The sequence below is a fragment of the Amblyomma mixtum genome, chromosome 10 (assembly GCF_055824585.1).
Source record: "Amblyomma mixtum isolate Tamu chromosome 10, ASM5582458v1, whole genome shotgun sequence".
NCBI classification, from domain to species: Eukaryota; Metazoa; Arthropoda; class Arachnida; order Ixodida; family Ixodidae; genus Amblyomma; species Amblyomma mixtum.
Window position 1 is genome coordinate 102,819,230 of NC_143021.1, and position 21,494 is coordinate 102,840,723.

General features: G+C 46.3%; 1 protein-coding gene and 1 pseudogene across 2 annotated transcripts; one reads left to right on the forward strand and one right to left on the reverse strand.

Moving 5' to 3' along the window:
* Positions 1-476: 476 nt before the first annotated feature.
* LOC149326568 (G2/mitotic-specific cyclin-B2-like) lies at positions 477-20,250 on the reverse strand (annotated as a pseudogene). Its single transcript, XR_016286467.1, has 7 exons — positions 19,864-20,250; positions 13,891-14,139; positions 7,257-7,418; positions 3,412-3,662; positions 2,267-2,409; positions 1,343-1,451; positions 477-723 (listed from the first exon to the last, which is right to left on the reverse strand). The product of XR_016286467.1 is annotated as a G2/mitotic-specific cyclin-B2-like (transcript).
* Positions 8,189-9,956, forward strand: LOC149326569 (G2/mitotic-specific cyclin-B2-like). The gene is made up of 2 exons (XM_089563405.1): positions 8,189-8,431; positions 9,792-9,956. Exons 1-2 carry the CDS (start codon positions 8,189-8,191, stop codon positions 9,954-9,956), a joined length of 408 nt encoding a protein of 135 aa, XP_089419531.1.
* Positions 20,251-21,494: the final 1,244 nt, after the last annotated feature.

Genomic DNA, 21,494 nt, shown 5'->3' on the forward strand with positions numbered 1-21,494 from the left:
CTGGCAGTTCAACGGAATCCCACTCGGCTAACCAACCTCTAAATCTGAGGTGCAACACAGGTCAACTGTTGCGAATCAAATCTTTTCAAATCCATATTTCATCAAATCCTTCAATCAAATTCATATTTCATGATTTCTCTGCGACCTTTATCCGCTGCCATTCTTTCTAACATTCGCGTCTTCGACATGGCGTGGAGCCTTCGCATACCACTGCACAGCTGTATCTTACACTTACTGCAGCGTATATAGTAGTAGAGGTACATTGCGCCACATAATTGTGGCAGGTCGGCGTAGAGAGCAGCAGCGCTACAAAAGATTCTTGTACTTATCAAACCTGAAACGGTCTTGTGCGCAGAGCACGTATATCACTATCATAGTATACAACGCTGTTGACTGGCACATTCAAGATGCAGCTGTGCGACTACACTGTCAGCGCCATTTCACGAAGGAAGCTGCTGCACAGGGACACAGGAAAGTGCGGTCACGGGAAATGGAGTGAGATAATTTATTACGAAAAACATGCATGTGAAATATTAGGTGAACAGAAAGTGCCATCAAAAATATGTAGAGCATTCAAAATATGCAGGAGAAGTCAGCCCTTGGAATGTGCAGCTTGAACTTCAGAGCGCTCCCTTTTGAAATCTGGCGAAGCTGCTGGACTTTCGTGTTCGATGATCAGCCGAGAGATCCAGACCAGTCCTTCTCGTAGACCTCGTATGGAGTCTGCAACAGAGCACAAGAAATGTTCACTGTGTTGCTACAAGAGTCAAACAAATGCAGCAAGATCGGTGTTCCAATGTGTTTCCAAGAACGACAATGCGAACAGTAGCTCCCACGCAACATAACAAACTTACATCAGTGGGCACGGAAAAAACATATGCCATGGAACATTTGGATTACCAACATCTACAGATTTCTTGGACGAAAAGTTGGCATATTGTAAGGTACTGTTATGGAAATATTTTAGGCAGTGGTCGATTCTCCCGCTGCGTTTTTAACCCCTTTTTGAAATTTTCCGTCGCTAATATACAAAACCAATAGGGAGACTTCTCGACGCTAACGAAAACGTCTTTAGCAAAAGTATGAAGGCCTGCCGATGGGAGAACTGCGGGTATGCTGATTGCAACAATGTATGAAAAAACTGCGTTCTTAAACTCTTCCCCGCTGAAAAATGATTGCGTCCAGAGTAGCTGCTCGCTGTGTTTATCAGCTGTGGATTCTACTTGCCAGACAACGAAAGAGGACTTACGTTTAAAGGAGCCGCATATTACATGTACGCTCTTTGCCAATAGACGAGGTATCTCTGGACTTAAGCGCTGAAAAAATGGAAAACGATACCTACCCACTTTTCGCTCTCGCAGGCGGCCAGCAGGAACTCTTGCATCCGGGTCACTATAGGCTGCAGGGAACCTATGTCGTGGCCACTGGACACCTGCATCTTGTGGTCCCAACTGGAAATAAATAGCACTGTGTTTAGTACTCATACCCACGCCCGAAGAAAAATAAATACATCCTCAAGAGGGCATTTGAGTGCTACTGCAGTGTTGACGTTGCGGAAAACTTCCCGTCTAGTAATTAGCGGGGGATTATATGTATTTGTTGTTTTGTAATGCAACACTGAATACATATTCCCTCTCATGATGGCGATCGCGATTCTCTCGTGAGAAACATGCGATATGATTGTTCTCATTCCGGAACAAATGATGCCCTGCAAGGAATGCACATGTATATTTGGTTCGTACATGTAGCAGATAAGCAGAAAAGACAATTTTGGCCCAATAAAGTTACAAAACGTATATGAATCACCTATTCGTTTAGAAGCTTTCTTAAACGCACACCCATCTCGCCACTTCTACAGAGAAAACGTATGATCACAGTGGAATTTCACGAAACCGAAACTCATTGGAGCGCGAGCAATGTTCTAGTCACAGGAAGGAAATGTGAAAGTAGTACACCTTCAAAAAGTAGTATATTAAAAAACTTTGGAAAAGTTTTAGTCACAAACTATAAATTTAAAGCAAGCAAGCCCTGCCCTTTTCGAAACAGAATATAATTGAGGGGAGTGGTTCATCTCTATTCACAAAAGGTAGCATACAGAATTCGCTAATTTGGACCAGGGAAAGCTCTCTTCTAAAGTTGTACCTCAGGCATTACCAAGCGTAATGTAGTTTTTCTTTAGGATATTACTTAATCTTTTGATTACAGTGTATTTTTACTTTTCATAGGCTCGAAAAAATTAAAAGAAAGTAAGGGCTCAGTGGCATACCATAGATTTTTCCTTCCTTGAAAGTGCATGGCGCAGTAGAGAGCAGATGCGGCCTTCTTGGAGGGCTTTATCCAGGCCATGGTGTAGTCGACCAGGCACACCTCCAGGATGTACATCGCCGTCAGGTGCTCCTGTTTGCTCGCCTGTTCAGCAGAGGAAACATGTGGTAGCCAGGGATTACTATTCCGAATCTCTACTTCGATTAAAAAAGGCAACGACTCATCTGCACATGTGTGTGGAAGAGTCAGGAGCTTTATATTTGGCTATTTGTCTCCCAAGCAACTGGTCAGATAAAAACAAAAACAAAAACGCGGCGCTGCTTGTCGGCTTGCATGGCACACGAAAAATGCAGGAGAAATTCAGGTTTTAAACTGAAATTGATGATAAATTAATGTTGGCCAATGTGGGTAGATTACCACACTACACTACATGTAAGCCATATCCTTCGGCATCAAAGCCCAATCCTTCCATAAAACAGCAGGGTGTGAAAAGCTTTCTGCGTCAATTCCGCAAACAAGGCTCCACCTTCACCCACTGCATGAAAAGTTTTAAACTGAATTTCATCCGTTTTAGGCGTCATAACGAGTGGAGAACTAGACGTGCGGAACCCAGGAATACATACCGACACGCGATATTAATCACTTCACCTTAATGAACCAAATTGTAGTTCAACGTCCCAAAGCGACTCAGGCTATGAGGGACGCCGCAGTTAAGGGCTTCGGAAATTTCGACCATTTGGGGTTCTTTAACGTGCACTGGTGTCGAAAAACACACAGGTCTCTAGAATCAGTTTACTGAACCAAAATATGCTCTAACGAATTAGCTTCTAATCTTTCGAAGGCAAATCACCATGAACTGGAGCACAGTTAAGCGTCTGTACATCACCTGCGCTACTTTGTGTGCTCTACATGAAGGACTCAAACATCACCCCTCCTCTCGGAATCTCAAAACAGCGTGCATATAATGGTGCCCACGATACGACAGACTATTGTATGTTCTAACAGCTCAATTGTATCGAGCACCTATCCAACTCATTGCCAAATGGAGCCACGTCGTAGATTGCGAGCAGCAGTCAGTTAATGTGCAACATCCTCCGCAGATCGCTCTAAGCCAAGAATGCAACCGAGAGCACGACAGGCACCTACCTGAGCAGCCTTGCAGTTGCGACGCAGGAAGTCCAGGGGCAACGGCAGGTCCAGGGACCAATCCACAGCCCGGAGGATGTCCTCTTCGACGGCGCACAGTTCTCGCTCCGTCGTCTCTGCGAGGTAGGGACGGTAGTCGATGCGAGGTAGGAACGGTAGGGAAGGTGGTACTCGGGCTCTTTGTGCTTCACCGCAACACACAGTGCTGCAGCCCACAGCAGCTCCATCTGGCGCTTATCCACGGAGCGCATCTGAATAGGGAAAAGCAGCAGAGGCCGGAGCACAGAACAGTCAAGAGACAGTCCTCAATCATAACTCCCAGTAGAACTTGTACAAACGTACAGATTCTTCCGGCACTCTAAAGGTCAACAAAAATGCAGAAAAACAGGCCTAAGTGCTTATTCATAAGCATTTTGCCTAGCTGCCAATCGCGTCTGGATCTCTAGTGCTATGGAGTGGAAAGCCCTTAGGTAAGCTTCAATGAACACAAAACGCTAACGAAGGGTAAATAATATGAAAAATGCAATGGAGCTAATAACGACAGCTCGCGTTTGTATAAACGATTCGCTCTTGACTACGTCCATATATGTACATACTTAGGACGTAAGCTATTTCGAATTCAAGCTTGAAACGCATCGAATGGATAACAGATTTTCATTTCATTTTCATTTTCATTTCATTTCTCTCTTTATTTCCTTTCCTTTCGAAAAGGTAGGAGCCGGGACTAAAAGCTGTAAAAACAGCTTGACAGGGGCCGCGGCCCCCTGCATGGTGGCACTGCAGCGTGTCGGAAACAACATCACCATAACAAAGGAAAAATAAATACAGATACATATTACAAAGGCAATATAGTTCAAGAGCAAAATAAATACAAATTCAACATTGCAAGGCAAAACAACAGTTTGTAACGCTTCAAACACAGAAAAAAAAGAAAACAAAGAAAAAAAATAGATGAAGTACAATGTGTTGGACATTCTGGACACAGTATGTAACGAATTGAAGCGACAGTAAATTTCTACAAGGGACATGGGTACAATAATTACAGCGCAGAAAACTTCTCACATTACAAGATCTAAGACAACTATAGTAATTTCTGCCGACAGAACAGGCTAATGGTATGTTTAGGTTCGTATGCTGGATCGAAATTCGACGACTCTAAACTATTGAGTAATGTGGGAGTAATATATTTCAAAGATTGCGTATGGTATGAGGTGCGAGGTGTAGGTACAAGCCATTTTTCCTTGTGCCTCGTAAGGCGAGGTCTGGCGTTTTCTTGTAGTTGGGCTAAAGATATTAAAAAATTACTTTTTTCTTTCACAAAAGATTTATATATTAGCATTAACCTATAGTTATATAGGCAAAACACTGGGAGAACACTATATTTCTCAAAAAGGGGGGCCGAGTGGTGCAAAAAAGACACATTAGCGATATACCGAACTGCTTTTTTTTGAAGTAAGTGCAGTTTTTTTAAGTCAGTCATACCAGTCGTGCCCCAGACAATAATACAGTACTGAAGAAGAGATAATACTAGGGAATTATAGAGAATAATTTTAACCTTGGTAGGCAAAATTTCTCTCAGTCTCGCAATAACACCAACAGCACTGGATATTTTCGATTGAAGGTACTCAACGTGTTTGTTCCAAGTTAAATGCTTTGAGAAATGAACACCAAGTATTTTCACTGTATCGACTATTTGGATGCGATCTGTACCTAGACGTAGATTCAATGAAGTCAGCTGATGTTTTCCTTTTGGTGAATATAAAATTGCTTGTGTTTTAGACGGGTTTATCCTTAAACAGTTTGCGTTAACCCATTGGTGTAAATCGCCAAGCGCTTTATTCGACAGCAATTCAATGTCTGCTTCTGTCTTGCCCTTAACAAAAAGCGTCGTATCATCTGCGTACGAGACAAACTGAGCGCTGTCTGTGCATCGAATAATGTCATTGACATAGATAATGAATAACAGTGGCCCAAGTATGCTTCCTTGCGGGACTCCAGTTGATACAGCCAGCACGGAAGATTTACTGCCATTTATGTCAACGTACTGAGTTCTATTTCCAAGGTATGACTTAAGCAGTGTGTGAGCAATGCCGCGGACTCCGTATCTATGTAGCTTGGAAAGAAGGATGAAATGATTTACAAGATCAAACGCTTTCGTAAAGTCGATATAGATGCCTGCTATAATCTCTCTTTTGCTAAAAGCTTCTAAAATGATCTCTTTTTGTGCTACAAGGGCCGTCTCTGTTGATCGGTGCCGTCTGAAACCATGCTGAAAGTCAGAATACAAACTGTGTTGCGAAAAAAATGAAGAAATTCTTGTGTAATATTTTTTCGATTCCCTTTGAGCAAATAGGTAATATGGAAATTGGACGGTAATTGCTTAGTGTACCTTTATCGCCATGTTTAAATATGGGTATTACACGAGCGACCTGCATTTCTTCAGGAAATATGCCTGTAGATAAAATTAGGTTATAAATATGAGTGATAACTGGACAGATTAGGTCAAGAACGTACTTTACCGGGATCACCTGCATGCCATTTGAGTCTTGAGCTTTACTGTTTTTAATAGCATTCATGGAATAATAAACTTCTGAGCAATTTGTGGGTGCAAGAAATAGTGACTGACTGCTGTACATTTCCGGCAGATACCGGTCAAAGTTGTCCATACTTTTATTACTACAAACCTTAATCTGATTAGATTGTTGAATGAAAAGAGTATTGAAAGCGTCGGCTAGTTCCTTGCCAGAAATGCACACTCCATGGTGCTGGAAATTATCAGGAAAAGCCTCTGAGCCATCAGCTGAGAGCAGGGGTTTCAGTTTTCGCCAGACTACATCTGACCGCAGAGTAGTCTCGTTCCAGAAAATGTTAAGAAAATAGAAATTCTTCGCTGCCTTTAACTTTGAGTTTAGGCTATTTCTATATGCCTTAAAAACAGAAAAATCATCGCCACTTTTGTTCTTTATGAATCGAGCATATAATGCATTCTTGCGTTTAATCATGCTCAACAATTCATGCGTTAGCCACGGCTTGCGCGCTTTCGATGGTTTTTTTACACGACACAAAGGAAAGTGGGCATCATATATGAATCTGAACACAGCTATGAAATTAGAGTATGCAACATCGCTACTTGTTGCTTTGTAAACGGTGTTCCAGTTTTCTTGACTAATCGCAAAACGGAAAGATTCAAGATTGGTGGGAGTGATGATCTGAACAAGATTGTTTTCTTTACATTTTTTTCTTTTTATTTGACGAGCCTTGTCAGCTAGGATAAATATTCCTGAATGGTCGCTGATACCAGTGTATACTGTATCCGCGGTTATTGTCTCAGTATTAAGATGAAAGTGTCCCGGCAACTAAAACCTTATTTACCAGTGAATGCCTTCAGTACGAGGCACTAACGGAAGCTGCAGCATCCATAGTTCCGACAACCAACCAGCAGTGGCGGTGTGCTTTCACACAGCCGCAAACGGTAAACAAGCACCATGAGTATGGCAAAGTGTACCACAGTTCGATTCTTTACGAATCCAGGAGTAGGAACAATAAATTCTGCAGATGCCTTGTTGTAACACACAGGTACTTACAAAACTGAGAGATAGAATTACAAGGAAAAAGGCACCACAGATGAGACAAATAATGTGAAATTCGCATGGAAACGCCCTCGTGTTCTGTATGATGCAAGTCTCAAGTCGTTTTCCGGTGAAACGTAACGCTAAGGCATCATTCGCCTGATCCATCGCGGAATTCGTTCGTATTTGTATCGGCATTCAATTTTCTAATACTGCACTTTCGTTTTGGGCGCTGCTTGTGAACGCGGTTCAAAGGTAGACAGAAGCTTTGCTTACCTGCAAGTAGCGATCCGCGAGGGAGACATCGAGAAAAAGCGTCTCCGGCGAGAACTGCAGCACGTTGCGGGTCCCGATGAGCCAGTGAACATTGCGCTCCCGTACTGAGCGATCCACCACTTTTTGGCCGCTCAAAAATAACGGTTCGATGGGCCATTTCGTCTGCAATGGAGAGGAATGAAAAAGGACATTCTAAGAGACTAGCTCCAAGAACTAAGCTTAGAATAATAATGTCACACATAATGCAAAAAAGCAATCTGATCTCGTCTCCAAGGCATTTAGAGGTCCACCGATAGAGAATAATTAACAGTGTCATTGAGCCAAAGTGCGACTGCTACCCAAGTGTCACAAGGAGATGTTGAGAACTGAAGCCCTAGACCCTAAATGTCAGCAGCAAACAAGAGGTTCTAATTTCGTGTTATGCGAAATGTAGTTCGCCCAGTTTATAAAGCAGCACACTGACACAAAAACATAATGCATTCAAAACAGAAACACGCACAAATCATATGTACATTGCATATATAATTTCCTCTTCCTTTCATGCAGACGCTTGCGAGTGTACATTAAAGGGAAATGTATATCACAGCGAAATTGGGGGTGGAGTACCAAAGCTATTCGTTGTGTAGCTTCACGAAGAACTGAGTTTGGAGAAGAGACAGATAACTGCGTAAAAGCAGATGTCCCCCTAGAATATCAACTACTGTGCGTGGTCAAATGAATTCCCAGCAGACAGCACTTTGTTCGACCACGAGTGCGATATGGAGAAACAGCACTTTTAGCAGCGTTTACGCTATGGACCCACAGTGATGTGTGGCGTATGCAAGATGAGGTGGTGTTTGGGTTTGTGTGTACGAAGCTCTGCTGGGAGCTACGAATGAGGACTGTCTCTTGACTATTCCGTGCTCCGGCCTCTGCGACATTTCCCTGTTCAGATGCGCCCCGTGGATAAGCGGCAGATGGAGCTGGTGTGGGCAGCAGCACTGTGTTGCGGTGCAGCACAAAAGCCCGAGTGCCACCTTCCCTACCGTTCCTACCTCGCATCGACTAAAGGCACGGGAGAGAACACGGAGAGGGAACTGTGCAACTTGGAAGAGGACATTCTTCAGATCGTCGATTGGTCCCTCGATTTGTCGTTGCCCCTGGACTTCCTGAGTCGCAACTGCAAGGCTGCCAAGGTATGTGCATTTCGTGCTTTCGGTTATATTCCTGGCTTATTGTGGTCAGTGGAGGGCATTGCACAATGAGTGCTTTTTAGAGCAGAGTATTGGAGTGGTGTGCTCTTTTATTTCTCGATGACAATAAGCCTCTCATGTTGCTCGACATCTGGACCGCGCCTTCGCAGCGTAATAAGTTGGATAGGTGCTGGATACAGGCGAGTTTTCAGAACAGACACTAAGCTGCCATATCATTGGCATCATTGTACTAACGCTGTTTGGAGATTCTAAGCGGAGCGGTGATGTTGTAATGTTTTCTATAGAGCACAGATCGATGCGCAGATGACCCACAGACGCAAGCATATGGCACGTTTTATGGCGATTAGCTGACGAAAGATCGAAACTTTATTCATTAAACTATATTTTGGTTCAATAAAATGAAGTTCTTAATATCGCGGAGTGCTTTCGTCCCAGAGCAACTCATCACTTATTAGATGGATGCTTTCCTTTAAAGGGACAACTATCCAGACTTTTTTCTGAGTAAAACCAACTACACACGTATTTCTGAGCATGTTGTTGCTTTTTAGCAGCCGAAACGGCTGCTTAAAACAGTGTAAGACTTTTCGCGCCACTTACTTCACTTCTTATCAGTTTGAAACGTTTGTCGGTGCAGCCTTGTTTGTTGAATCAACGTAGAAAAGGAATGGGGCAGTGGTGTCGAACGATGTTGTTTACCTACTAGGATGTGGTGCGCTAATCATGCTGGCTAACAGCAATTTATTGTGTGTCGGTTTCAAAGCTTAATTTCCTCCTATAATAATTAAGCTTCACGAAGTCGAAGTAAACTCGAGCATAGGGTAAAATTCCAGCCACTCTCGGTAACTCCTCTTGGAGTGCCATGAGTGCAATCAGCAGCCGTGCGACCAATTCATAATTTTTTTTCTTAAATATGACTGCGTAATAAAAGACATGGTTGTTTCCCTTCCCTGGGAAAGGCCCCTGTACAACGCTACAAGTAAGTCCGAATGGCTCAGAAAGAAATGGTATATTTTGAGGCATTGCCAAAATAACAGATATTAGGAGTAATAGTTTCGTTAGACCAACCTACCTGAGGAAGTGGTAAATATTTTTACGAAAGATTTGCTGGCAAAGTTTGATTGTCAATGCACCATACAAGCAACAATCTTTTTTATGAGTAATCATATGCTGTTCAGCGCCGCGCATGAGAGGTTTCTGATGCAATGGTTGTTTATTTTTTTCTAACTAATTTCTGGGGACGACAAATAGCCATACATAAGGTCTCGTGTGTTCCACAGACCTGTGTAGTGAAGTATTAACCTTTTTACCTGACTGGCTGTCCCACGTTCCGTGCCCTTCACAGGCAAGCAAAACGGAACTTCTCACGGCCATGTACATCCTGGAGGTGTGCCTGGACGACTACACCATGGCCTGGATAAAGCCCTCCAAGAAGGCCGCATCGGCTCTGTACTGCGCCATGCACTTTCAAGGCAGGAAAAACCTCTGGTATGCCGCTGAGTCCTTATAGTCTTTCCATTTGTAGAGGGTACAACAAGAAAAGCTCGCAGTAATGAAATGCTTCAACGATATATTCATTTAAATCTACATTAAGGTCGGCGATGTATTAGTTAAACTTTAGATGGGAATGGTCGTTGGCGTGAATACACAACATGCAAAATTCTATGTTCGCTTATCCGCAAGAATGTTTTCTCGAACAAAAACAAATCTCATTCCCCAAACCATTACCCACAACAGGTGTTAGCATGATGAGAAATGCCCCTGTCCCCGCTATAGTAATCTGTTTAAAAAACGTCAGGGCTTGCCATCTTTAAGCACATTTATAGTGTTTGAGTACAACTTTTCCAAAGTTTTTTTAATACACTACTTTTAAATAGTTGTAATACTTTCAAATTGATGTGAAGTCACCCGGGACATTTTTAGTGCTCCAATACGATTCGCTCTCTGGAAATTCGCATGTTATCACACAATGAATTTGCGCCACAAGTGCGCGGTAATACTAAAGCTTCTTATCAAACAGGTAAATCAAAAGGGCCTTAAATCTTATGTGTGCAATGTTATCTTCTCTGCAATTCTGCTACAAGTACGAATCTAAGGCACATAGGCGTTCCTGGAAGGACATCATTTCTTCCTGAACTAGAATCAATCATATCATATGTTTAACACAAAAGAATTGTGATCATCATCATGAGAGGCTATACGGGAAGTTTTCCGCAGTGCCGCTTAAAAAGCCTCTATAGGGCACGAATTTTGCTCTTCGGGAGTCGGTGTGACTGATGAGTGCACTGCTGTTTTTTTCCGGTTGGGACCACAAGATGCAGTTGTCCAGTGGCCACGATATAGGCGCCCTGCAGCCCATAGTGACGCGGATGCTAGAGTTCGTGCTGTCCGTCTGCGAAAATGAAAAGTCTGTGGGTATCATTTTCCATATTTTCGGCGTATAAGTCTAGAGTTACCTCCTCTATTGCCACAGATCGTGCATGTAACTTGCGGCTCGTTTAATCATGAGGCTTTTTTCTTTCTCTGGGGAGTGGTATGCATAACAGGTAAGCACAGTGAGCAATAGCGGTGACTAAAAGAGTCTCATACACAGCAGTTGCGGCCGAAATCACTTTTCAACCGAAAATATGTTATGCGCACAATCCTTGCATATATTGTAAGATTTCACTTTCACAGTCAGTATATCCGCAGTTCTTCCTTCGGCGGGCTTTAATTTTTTTTTTGCTCGTACCGTTCTTGCTACTGCCAAAATGTTTCCCCCAATGGTTTTCTATTGCAGTTTTACTGGAGGCGAGCGACGGAACAACTTTAACAGCAGGTTTTGGCGCCCAACGGAAGAATACCATTGCCTTTAATATTTCGATAACAATACCTTACAATATTCAAAATTCCACCAAGAAAGCCGGACATGTTCCTAATCCAAATGTTGCAGTATCGTATATTTTTGCCTCACCTACTGATGTGTTTTGCTATGTTGCGTGGGAGCTACTGTTCCCATTGTCATCCTTGGAAAGACACTGTCCCAACGATCTTGTTGCATTTGTTTGTCTCTTGCGGCAGCAGACTGACCAATTTTGTGTGCTTTTGCAGATTCCATACGAGATCTACGAGAAGAACTGGTATGACTCGCTCGTATGTTATCGGACACCAGACCAGCGGCACCAGATTCCAAACAAGGCCTTCTGAATTTCAAGCTATACATTCCAAAGGCTACACATACCACTGCACTGCGTGGGAGACTACATATGTTTGCAATTGTTGCCATTATTTCTTGTCTTAATACTTCGCATGCATGATTCGTAATAAATCTATTATTAAAGTGACCAGGCCGTCCTGTGTACCTGTGCTGCAGCTTTCTTCGTGAAGCAGTGCTGATATTATGGTCAGGCAGCTCTATTGTGAATGTGGATGGTTGTTCGTGGTATGTTAGTGATATTCGTGCTGTACACACGAGACCATTCCAGGTTTGATAAGTAAGCGCAAATTTTTTTAACTGGTTTGCTGTCTACGCCGACCTGTCGCCAATCTGAGGAGCTATGCTCCTCTGCTACTACAGACCTTAAGTCAGTGTAGGATACATCTGTGCAGTTGATTTCCGAAGGCTCCACACTACGTAGAAAATACATATGTCAGAAGGAACGGCAGCAGAGTATGCATGAACTATGGGGGTACTGCAAGTTTTGAATGACAAAACTTGCTCTCTGTTACGCCTGATATTTAAATGCTGCTTAGCAGAGTGTGACCCCACTGAACTGTCAGTCCTGTGCTTCTGTACGCGGTTCTTCAAAAACATTGGGTTAATGGTCACGCGTAACTTTACAGGGGCTCTGAAATACCTCCCGATGAGAGCACCTGAACACCTCAGCCAGATAATACGCTTCTACGCACAGCAGAGAAAGTTAGCGAGCCCTTCGCGGCGACTTTTTCTGGCACGCACCCTCCTCCAGAGTTGGCTATTGATGCATAGTTTCAGAAGTCAACAGCTACTATTTGCTGCGGCCAAGCTCTCTCCTCTATTTGTAATGTAATTTCCCTCCTCAATTTAGGAGCCCCGATGCACAATAGCTGTTCGGAAGTTCAACTGAAAGACCTAATCGACGATGCCTCTCTGAAAGTAGGTTGATAATAAATTATAATCGATAGATAATAAACAGGTACAGTGATATGTGCACGCAAAGCGACAGAAAATAGCGTTGCCTTGCACTGCATGTAATTGAAAAAAAAAGGGCGCCTGTAAAAAGAGCTCCGCAGAACTCCATTTATTACGAATGCCATTCGACTAAAATGGCATTCTCAACGTGACCGTGTAGCAATGGCAGGCGTCACTTCTGGCAACGTCGGCATTTTTTTGCAAAATTAACCTATTCGTGTGCAGTTTTTTTCTTGCTCTTAGCAGCTGTGTAGTGCCTGTCGTTAAGCAGTACACAGTAATCTAGAGGTACGGCATTTACTTGTTGCTCAAGGACGTTATTACCCACGTGGGCATGAGGCGCCACCGACGCGTGGGTGTGAGAAATAGGCGTTGTTTAGAGTGTGGCCGCACTGGTGGCACACAGGGGCGGCTGGCAGCAGGCGAAAAAGCTTGTCGCAAAAGTGTGGAGAGTGCGCGTGTGGCAGCTTTCTGCATGTTTACGTTAGGCAGGAATACCGATATCTTAAAACGAGAGGCGCCGAATTAGGGGCGAAACGCAACGCACAAATGCAGCGAGTGAGCGTTCAGCGCTGGCAATACGTGTCGCGATAAGGTCAAAGGCTGCCTTCCGAACGCTGCTTCCTATAGTTGGCTTCTCCCAGCCAAAGGACCCCCTTCCAGCCAATGGCGTCGGCCGATTCTCATCACCCTGCTAGTGTGACAAAGCAGAGAGCGATAGATGAAACAGGATAACCCCTTCCCTTTATAGTCGAGGTCGACCCCTCTCCCCATTGTGGCGTCGCTCCCTGCTTTCTCAGGCTAGCAGGGCCATGACACTCGCCCGACGCCCATGGCTGGAAGGGGCACTTTTGACGGGGAAAAGCCGATGCGTTCTTTAATTGTATCCGACTATCTGGTAGCGGAGCCGTGCTAAGCGCGCTTGCACAATTTTCGTCCACTATTTCCGCGAATTCAACTGGCTGAAATCCTCACAGTAGCCCAAGCGAAATATATGGGACGATATCAGTCGTATGCACTCCTGCTGTGCCAAAGAGCATGTGCGTTGCTGTGCTTCGCGGGCTTCATTTAAGGTGGCCAAAAATGTGCCCAAAGCCTGCGTCACCTCGGCATTCGGCGTCTGCAAAACCCCCGGCAACGCGACCCTGATTTCGTTCAGTGTATCTTCGTGTACTCGCGTCTTCTGGACAAGGTCGTTCACACGAGCCTCAAGGGCCTGCATCATGGCCAGCACAGTCGCCTCTTCGTGGGCGTGATGTGCCGGGAAGGGGTCCTTCGAGGGCACCTCGACTACCTGCAGCTGGGCGGAGACGTCGCTAAGAGTCGCGGCGCTCCCGTGCCGCGAATGTTGGTCCGGTGTCGCCAAAGGCTTCCCATGGTTGCATCCGAGCTCGTAGGGCGGCGGTAGGTCTCCGTTCGGCACGCTGTCGCCACACCGTGGACATGCGAGTTCATGGAAAACGCATTGTTCTTCGAAGTGCTGCAGTACAGCTTGCAGGCTGCCTACGAAGTTGCAGCCACGGTGTTCGTTCCAGCAGTGCGCCTTGAAAGAAAAGAAAAGAAGGAGCTGTTTAGAGCTCAAACCGGCTTTCATCTCCACTTTTGTGTGCTTTTTCAACGGTACAAAACATCTTTTGCGGGTCACTCAGCGGTTAGAGTGGCTGAGAGCATTTCGGCGTAGACTTTGTAGCAGGCGAAAATCCAGTTTGGTGCAAGTTCCTCGGTGTTATAGCAGATGCGTAATAAATCCGGTCAAAATTCAGTACCGGAGGATTTTTCAACTAATTTGTGTCACGGTTTAAAATATTACAGTGCGCTACGTGAAGATTTGAACATTGCAGGGTTCTGCGCAGTCGTATCCGGTATCCGGATCTTTAATGCGGCTCTTTTAAAAACGTGACCTTTTTCATTGTTAACAATAGCGCAAATATTTCTGGGCAAAATTTGAAGCGACTCTGCAGAAACGCCCATATAAATTGTTTTCCTCAAAATATTATCCGCATGGTTCCTTTTAAATACTTGAAGAAATCCCGCGAGATTTAGAAATTGGTACATGACTGCGCTCCAGCACTGCGATGTAAGCGCTTTCAAATGAATCCCGATTGATCTCAGGGAAAGCTAGGATGAATAAAAGACCCTTAGGTGATCCTCGGTAGACCTTTTGAATGCGTTAGCAACCACATATTGTGTTATATCCGTTGACCAGACAAAAAAGTTCGCTATATCCGTTGTTCAGACAAAAAAGTTCGTTATCTCCATTTTTTAGTCAAAAAGTGTTTTATATATTAGGTCAACACATGAGAGGTCGTTATATCCGAGATGGCTTACTAAGGTTTGTTATATCTGTGATATAATACTAAGTTCGTATAGGTAACGTCAGTTGCGAAGTTCGTTCGTATGACAAGTGGCTAACCAGCCACTGGCTACTGACAGACAGCGGACGCCATTTCTGCTCGCACTGACCCCTCTAATGATAACCCATTTAAACAGGCCACTGGCTACACGAATCGTGCCTTAAAGAGTGCGGCTTCTTTGGATTATTTTTCCCTCTTTCCAGCAACGTTTTGTAGCGCATGGCCGGGATTAATACGTTTGGTGACAAAAAAGAAAGCGCATGCAATCCAGATGGATCTTCATGACCTGCGAATGCGGTCAATCAGACAAACTCGCGACCAAAGACCACAACCTCTGAAGGCGGGCCAGCTGTTCGGCCCCAGCTTGCTGCTTATCCAGCTCCGCCCCGTTTTGTCCGAAGGACAGGTGAAAAAACCGTAGATTTGGGCCGTGTTTTTAGCATGAAGCATCTATAATCTCGGTGTCTTTTTTTATAGAGACAGTGTGCCTATTGACATACAGTAATATTTACAAATACAGGTACACACTGGACTCTTTGCGGATAGCACGCAAAGAGGAGCAGGTCCAAAGCAAGCAAACTCGTACGGAAGCCAAGAAATTACAGGATTGCACTTAAGGGTGCGGAAGAGCGGAAATGCGAAAGCCTTTCCCTGCCCTCTGTCTCCCTAAACTTTTGTATCATTTTTTTATTATTATTTTTCTATTTTTGTGATTTCTTTTTGAAATTTTTCATAATGTTTGCTTTTTCTTTTTGTTCTTTGTTTTCAGATTACTGCGGTGAACCGCACTGTACCAATGCGACCACATACTATATCGACGCCCATGCTATTATGGCGTGTAAGTGTACTTTTTCGCGTTTAGTTAATTACCTAATTAAACCTCATGAACCAAATTTTTCCCGCGGCAACATTTTATCATACACTATCTGCCACAATCACACATTTATCTTCAAGGAACCAAGTAATTACGAGGTCAAAATTGCGGACACTTTTTGTTGATGCGACAGAGCCATACAGTGCTCTCGCATTAATATAAATCTATACGGTACGCGGTGAGAGGGCGCTATTTAGAATTTTACGTTGAGAAAAGGCGCGAAGGCTGGAAAGCTGCGTATGATCTGGACACGTTCAACGCTCGCTGAGGCGTACCGAGAGCTAGGCGCGTTCGTTGGTGATGTTTTTGGAATTGCACTGTGCTTTCCTTTTGAGCCACTGCATGTTAGTGATAAGCTGTACGGTTCCACGTAGCAGGTGCCCCTACCCGATCACTCGAAAGGCATCAGAGCTGCGGCGGATAAGAGCGCGGCTTGGGAGCGCACCGTCACTGATTCGCTCGCTACAGTTAGTTGGTGCGCCAGCGTCCCAACCGATGTGTTCACAAGATAACATGGAAAAGGTTACAACGAAAAACTTGGGGAAAACAAAGTGCAGGTGGAATATAAGTGGTATCCACGGCCGCCGACCGCTATGCTTGGGGTACACGTAACAGACTGACTCCTGCTCCTCTGGCATTTTAGAGGGTTAGCTCCAATACTCCCATTACTCAAGGACGCGTTAGTATGAAACGCAAGGTGATTGAAGTGGGACCAGTGGGTGGTGCCATTGGTACGAATATTGTGGACGACCTAATCGGCAGAGAATGTCCGGAGTGGTATCAAACGATTGAGCGCGTTACGGAGCATAAGGGTGCTAGTCGAATCAAAGCGTAGCGTATCTAGGGATTCGTACCGACAGCCTTCAGTCCCCAGAACCATTACATTCGAAGTGGTGTGAAACGGTTTGTCGTCTTGAGCTGTACACGTTAGCTTCGGAAAGTAGATATCCGGATATAACAAAAATTTGTACCGGATATAACGAAGGTGGTTAAAGACGCAACATTCGTTCGATATAGCCAACGCTAGGTACTCATACCTGCCTCAGCGTTTTGTTCTTTTTATTCGCGTGTCGCGTTCAGATTGCCGCTTCAAATCCGCATACATCCGAGATCCGACCGTAGTCTATCACCGTGCGTGATAGACGCACGAAACTCAGTCGCACACCGGATCGAACCCGCGTCCCCGGGTTGAGCAGCCAAGCGCCTTAACCTCTGATCCACCGCGGTGGGCGCTCGCTACAGTAGTACCAAAGCTAGCTCACGAGCTGCAGTACTCTAAAGAACGCCGTGACCATCTCCCCGTCGAGATGTAGCGAGAGCTACGAGAAGAACTGGATTCATATGCCGGCGAAGCGTCAACAGGGAAAAGATCCTAAGATCCCCGCGGTGAATTGAGACAGCGGCGACAGGATCATGAAGTACGGGCCCGCGATGGCATCGGCGCCAGACACAAGCGGCAAACGAACCACAACGGTAGCACTCGGCCGTTCGACTCTCACTTCAACACAAACCTCTTGGACTATGAACGCTCGTTCAAGGACACTTTCAAAGATACCGGGAGATTCTGTGGCAACGTCTGCTACACCACTTCATTCATCAGCAACATGCTGGCGATGAAATCTGCAGTACGTTTCATGGCCGCCTGGAAAATCTTGAATATGCAATAATCACATGAGCAACGACGCGTAATCAGCAAGTGATCGCCTGCACAAGGTGCGCATAGAACAAAATATCGCGCGCACAATACTTTAGCCTGCTACAAATGCTTAGGATTGACCCCGCTGGTGACCTGCCACCACCGGACCCCATGATTCAAGCGATCAGTTACACCTCACTCGACTTCGAAACTCCAGAAAAAATGGATAAGTAACGCACCATGAGTCAGCCGCGGTAGTCATAAATGGCCATTCTTATTTTTTTTTATGAAACACATGCCCCGAACGCACGCGATGAAGTTGCTTAAAAGTGGTTACCACAGACCAATTTTTTTTTAACATTTGGGTAAAATGACACCTCGTCCACCTGCCGTAGCTGTAAACTGCCGAACCTGTACCAGCGCCGAGCTTCAGAAACTTTTCAGGAGGATAAACTCGTTGGCAGCGTCTCAACGAGGCCACAAAGTGCCTCAGGCAGTGGCAGTCGGCCACTATACTAACGGCGAGCTGCATCGTCCAACTCGAGCTGTGTACAGTATTCTTTTCTCCGTCACGGAATGTCGAATGGCGACCCTAGATCGCGCCGTCGCTCTCTCATCCGCACGTGCACATGCTGTCGAGCCAAGAAAGCCTACATCGTCGAAGTCAAGCACCGGCCCCATGCCGAGCCGCGCAAGCAGCAGCGCTTGCGGGCTCAGTGCTTAGGGCGCTCGGCTACGGAGCCGGCGTATCAGTGTTCGAACCCGGCCGCGGCGACCGCGTGTCCACGGAGAAGAAACGTACAGCCGCGGTCAAAAATACACGGCCCACGGCTCCGGCGCAAGGAGCGGCTGCAGGGCCGCACCGCGGCGCTGCTATCTCCGTCGGGCGCTATCTGCGAGGGTGAACGGAGTGATGAGAAAGCCTCGCCCGCACTCACTCCTGACACGTCACACGACTGATAAATTTTAAGTGCTGCGGTCAGCTGCTTCACGGCTGAGCTCAGTACGAAAGAGGGCCCTGGAATTCGCGCTGCGTGTGACTTTCGGCGCCGCGCCAGCGCCTGCTCGAATATCTTGTTTTCCTTACCAGCTCGGCAGGCGCGCATTTGGCAGAGCGCGCGGCGCATGCTGCTGCGAAGTGTCCGAGTTCAGTTCGCATTCCATATTTACGCGCGTCTCGCGTCCTTATTCGCCGCGCTCCAGTGGCCGGCGTTTGGCACACGTGCGTTCACGCTCTCAAGTGAATGAGTGAATAAGGGTTTATTGACAAAGTGTGATAAGTCCTGAGAAACTTGACCCCTGCGGCCTTCACTTGCTGCTACAATTAGCGTGTTATAGCCAACAATATTTCTCTCACGGCGGCAAAATATTTGTTGGGTGGATGAGTTTAGGATGCTTATGGATACAAGGCGGCTGGAGCTGGCACCAAGGCTCGCCATTCATGGGCGCGCAGTACATACGAGAGCGAAGCAGTATCGAGGCGGCAACGGTGAACCGGGCGCACTCCCCTTCAGTAAAGCCGCGCGGCAAACGAGGCAAAGTCGAGGCGCGATCCTTCGTACAGACCGTCAGCCGCGAAACAGCTGAATGGCGCACTTGAAGTTCATCAGTCGTGTGACGAGCCCAGAAGAGAGTGAGGGCAAAGTTTTATCGTCACCCAATGCAACCCCGCAGCAAGAGCCCGACGGAGATAGCCGCGCCGCGATGCGGCCCGACAGCCGCTCCTTGCGCCGGTGCCGTGGGCCGCGTATTTTTGACCGCGACCGTAAAGCACGGTGTAAGAATAACGTACTGCACCCGCGTGCTGTATGACGTCCCTTTTGCGGAGACCTCCACTGCGGCACCTCTTCTTTCGCTCCCACCTCCCTCCCTTCCCTCAAGGGGTGGTTAGAACGTCCACCGAAAAGTGACACAACGCACGTTCGGTTACCTGATAACCATTCACTTTGCTAGTCCAGCTTTAACATTCTAACCGAGCGTTTCATGAACATACCACGTTAAAAAAAAGCATGACGGTTCTTTTGCAGAACTGAGATCATACATATATAGCACTAACCGGCGCCAAAAATACTGCTTAGTCTTTGCAAGAAGATTGGTTTGGTTGGTTTATGGGGTTTAACGTCCCAAAGCGACTAAGGCTATGAGAGACGCCGTAGTGAAGGGCTCCGGAAATTTCGACCACCTGGGGTTCTTTAACGTGCACTGATATTGCGCACAGTACACGGGCCTCTAGAATTTCTCCTCCAAAGAAATTCTAGCATACATAGTTAGCACTAACCGACGCCAAAATTACTGCTTAGCCCTTGCAAGAAGAAGATTGTTTAATTTATTTTCGCTGGCAAAATATATACACTGCCTCCGCCCCGTACAGAAAAGTACACAAGTGTCGAAAGTAGTACGTACCTTCAAATTCTCCACTTTCCGAGCGTGCACGTGGACCCTCTGACACTCATTGCCTTCGAATCCCTCCCCGTCTAGCGGACAGGCTTCTTGGCCATCTTTGACGCTTTTTCCATGGCATGGCTCGCTCAAGGAGTGCTGGCACGGCAACAGTACCGTTGTTCTGGGAAGCACACGGCACATATGGCATTTGCGGTAATGCGAGACACCGTCGGCGAACCGCGTCGGTCGCCAGTTGAGGCCGCTGGCGAAGCCTCGCACTCGGTACAGAGCTCCTCGTCCCGCTCCCGCCATGGCGCGCCAAGCTCGCAAGCACTAACCGCCCCGCCAGATATCAACTGCAAAACACGCGCAGACAGCATAGAGAAAGATATTGGTAAAGAGCGGACACTCGGCGAAATCTGGCCCCAGGAAATGACGCGCAATCCTCCTCCTCCACTAGATAATCTTCCAACTCCAGGATGGCGCCACCAGTCTCTAAACGCGCGCGCGCGCGCGGGCGGGTAGCCGGCGCGGCGGCTCAGACCCATCCGAGTGGCAGACAACGGAGCACTGTGTGGGCTGTTTTGTGCGCGTGAAAGCGTGCGGCGTATTTGCTCGTGCGGGCAGACCGCAATTTTTTTCGTCTCTCTTGCCCTTCGACGCAGAACTCCTCCTGTTTATGACGGCGGCAAGGTGAGAAATGTTTATTTGTGGAAGTACGCTGTATTGCAAGCAATTTAGGCGGCCGCGCCGGCCGCCGTTGCCTGTCTGCAGTTCGTGAAGCGGCGCGCTCGCTCTGTGGCCAGCCGGCTGTTGTTCACGGCATTCTTGCAGTTTGTGACAACGTCAAGGAAGGAATGTTTTGTTTTTGCAAAAGTACGCTACATTTCAAGCACTTTATGCAAAATTACGCTGCATTTCGAGCACTCTAGCTTAGTACGCCGGCGCAGTTGTGAAGGGCGCGCGCACGCTGTGTCATGCTACGCCGTGGCGGGAGCGGCGGGAGGAATTATGCTGCATGATGCAGCCTCGCCGGTCGGTGCGTAGAAACAAAAAAAAAAACCTGCCCACGGCCTGTGGCCCGACGCGCTGTGCCTAGCGGTTAGTTTTGCTTGGTTTCGCGCTTTCTCGGGACGTCACGTTTTTGTATGGCCCCCGACAATATGTAACTTCTTATGGGTGACATTTGTCGGTGTAAGGTTAAAATTTACTTTTTTGAAAGTGGGCGAACGGCGAAGACGACCGTTCCCGCGCAGCAAGTACGGGACCGTAGTTTTCAAGACTGGTGGAAAAAAAAGATGACGCACGAGAAGCTCGAAAACCTTACTCTTGTAGTACGTATGTTTGTATGTAGTACGTGTGAAAGAGTCCGTTATCTGCGCTCGTGGAAACGCACATTTCGCCCGTGCATTGACAACACAGGGATGCGCTTTTGAAAACCGGCAAAAAAAGGCAACGCGTCGGGCTTTCTAAACTCTTAAGAGCTTGAAAACCAAGAACTGTTGCGCCGATAGTTTAATTTTTCTATGCTTCTTAAAACATACGTTGCACCCGTGTATTTCACATTGTGTACTTCTGGTTCGTAGTCCGTGTTGTGGCCGTCTTTGTACGAAATATTCTCGAACAAACCGCGTACTCTGCTGTCCACCGAG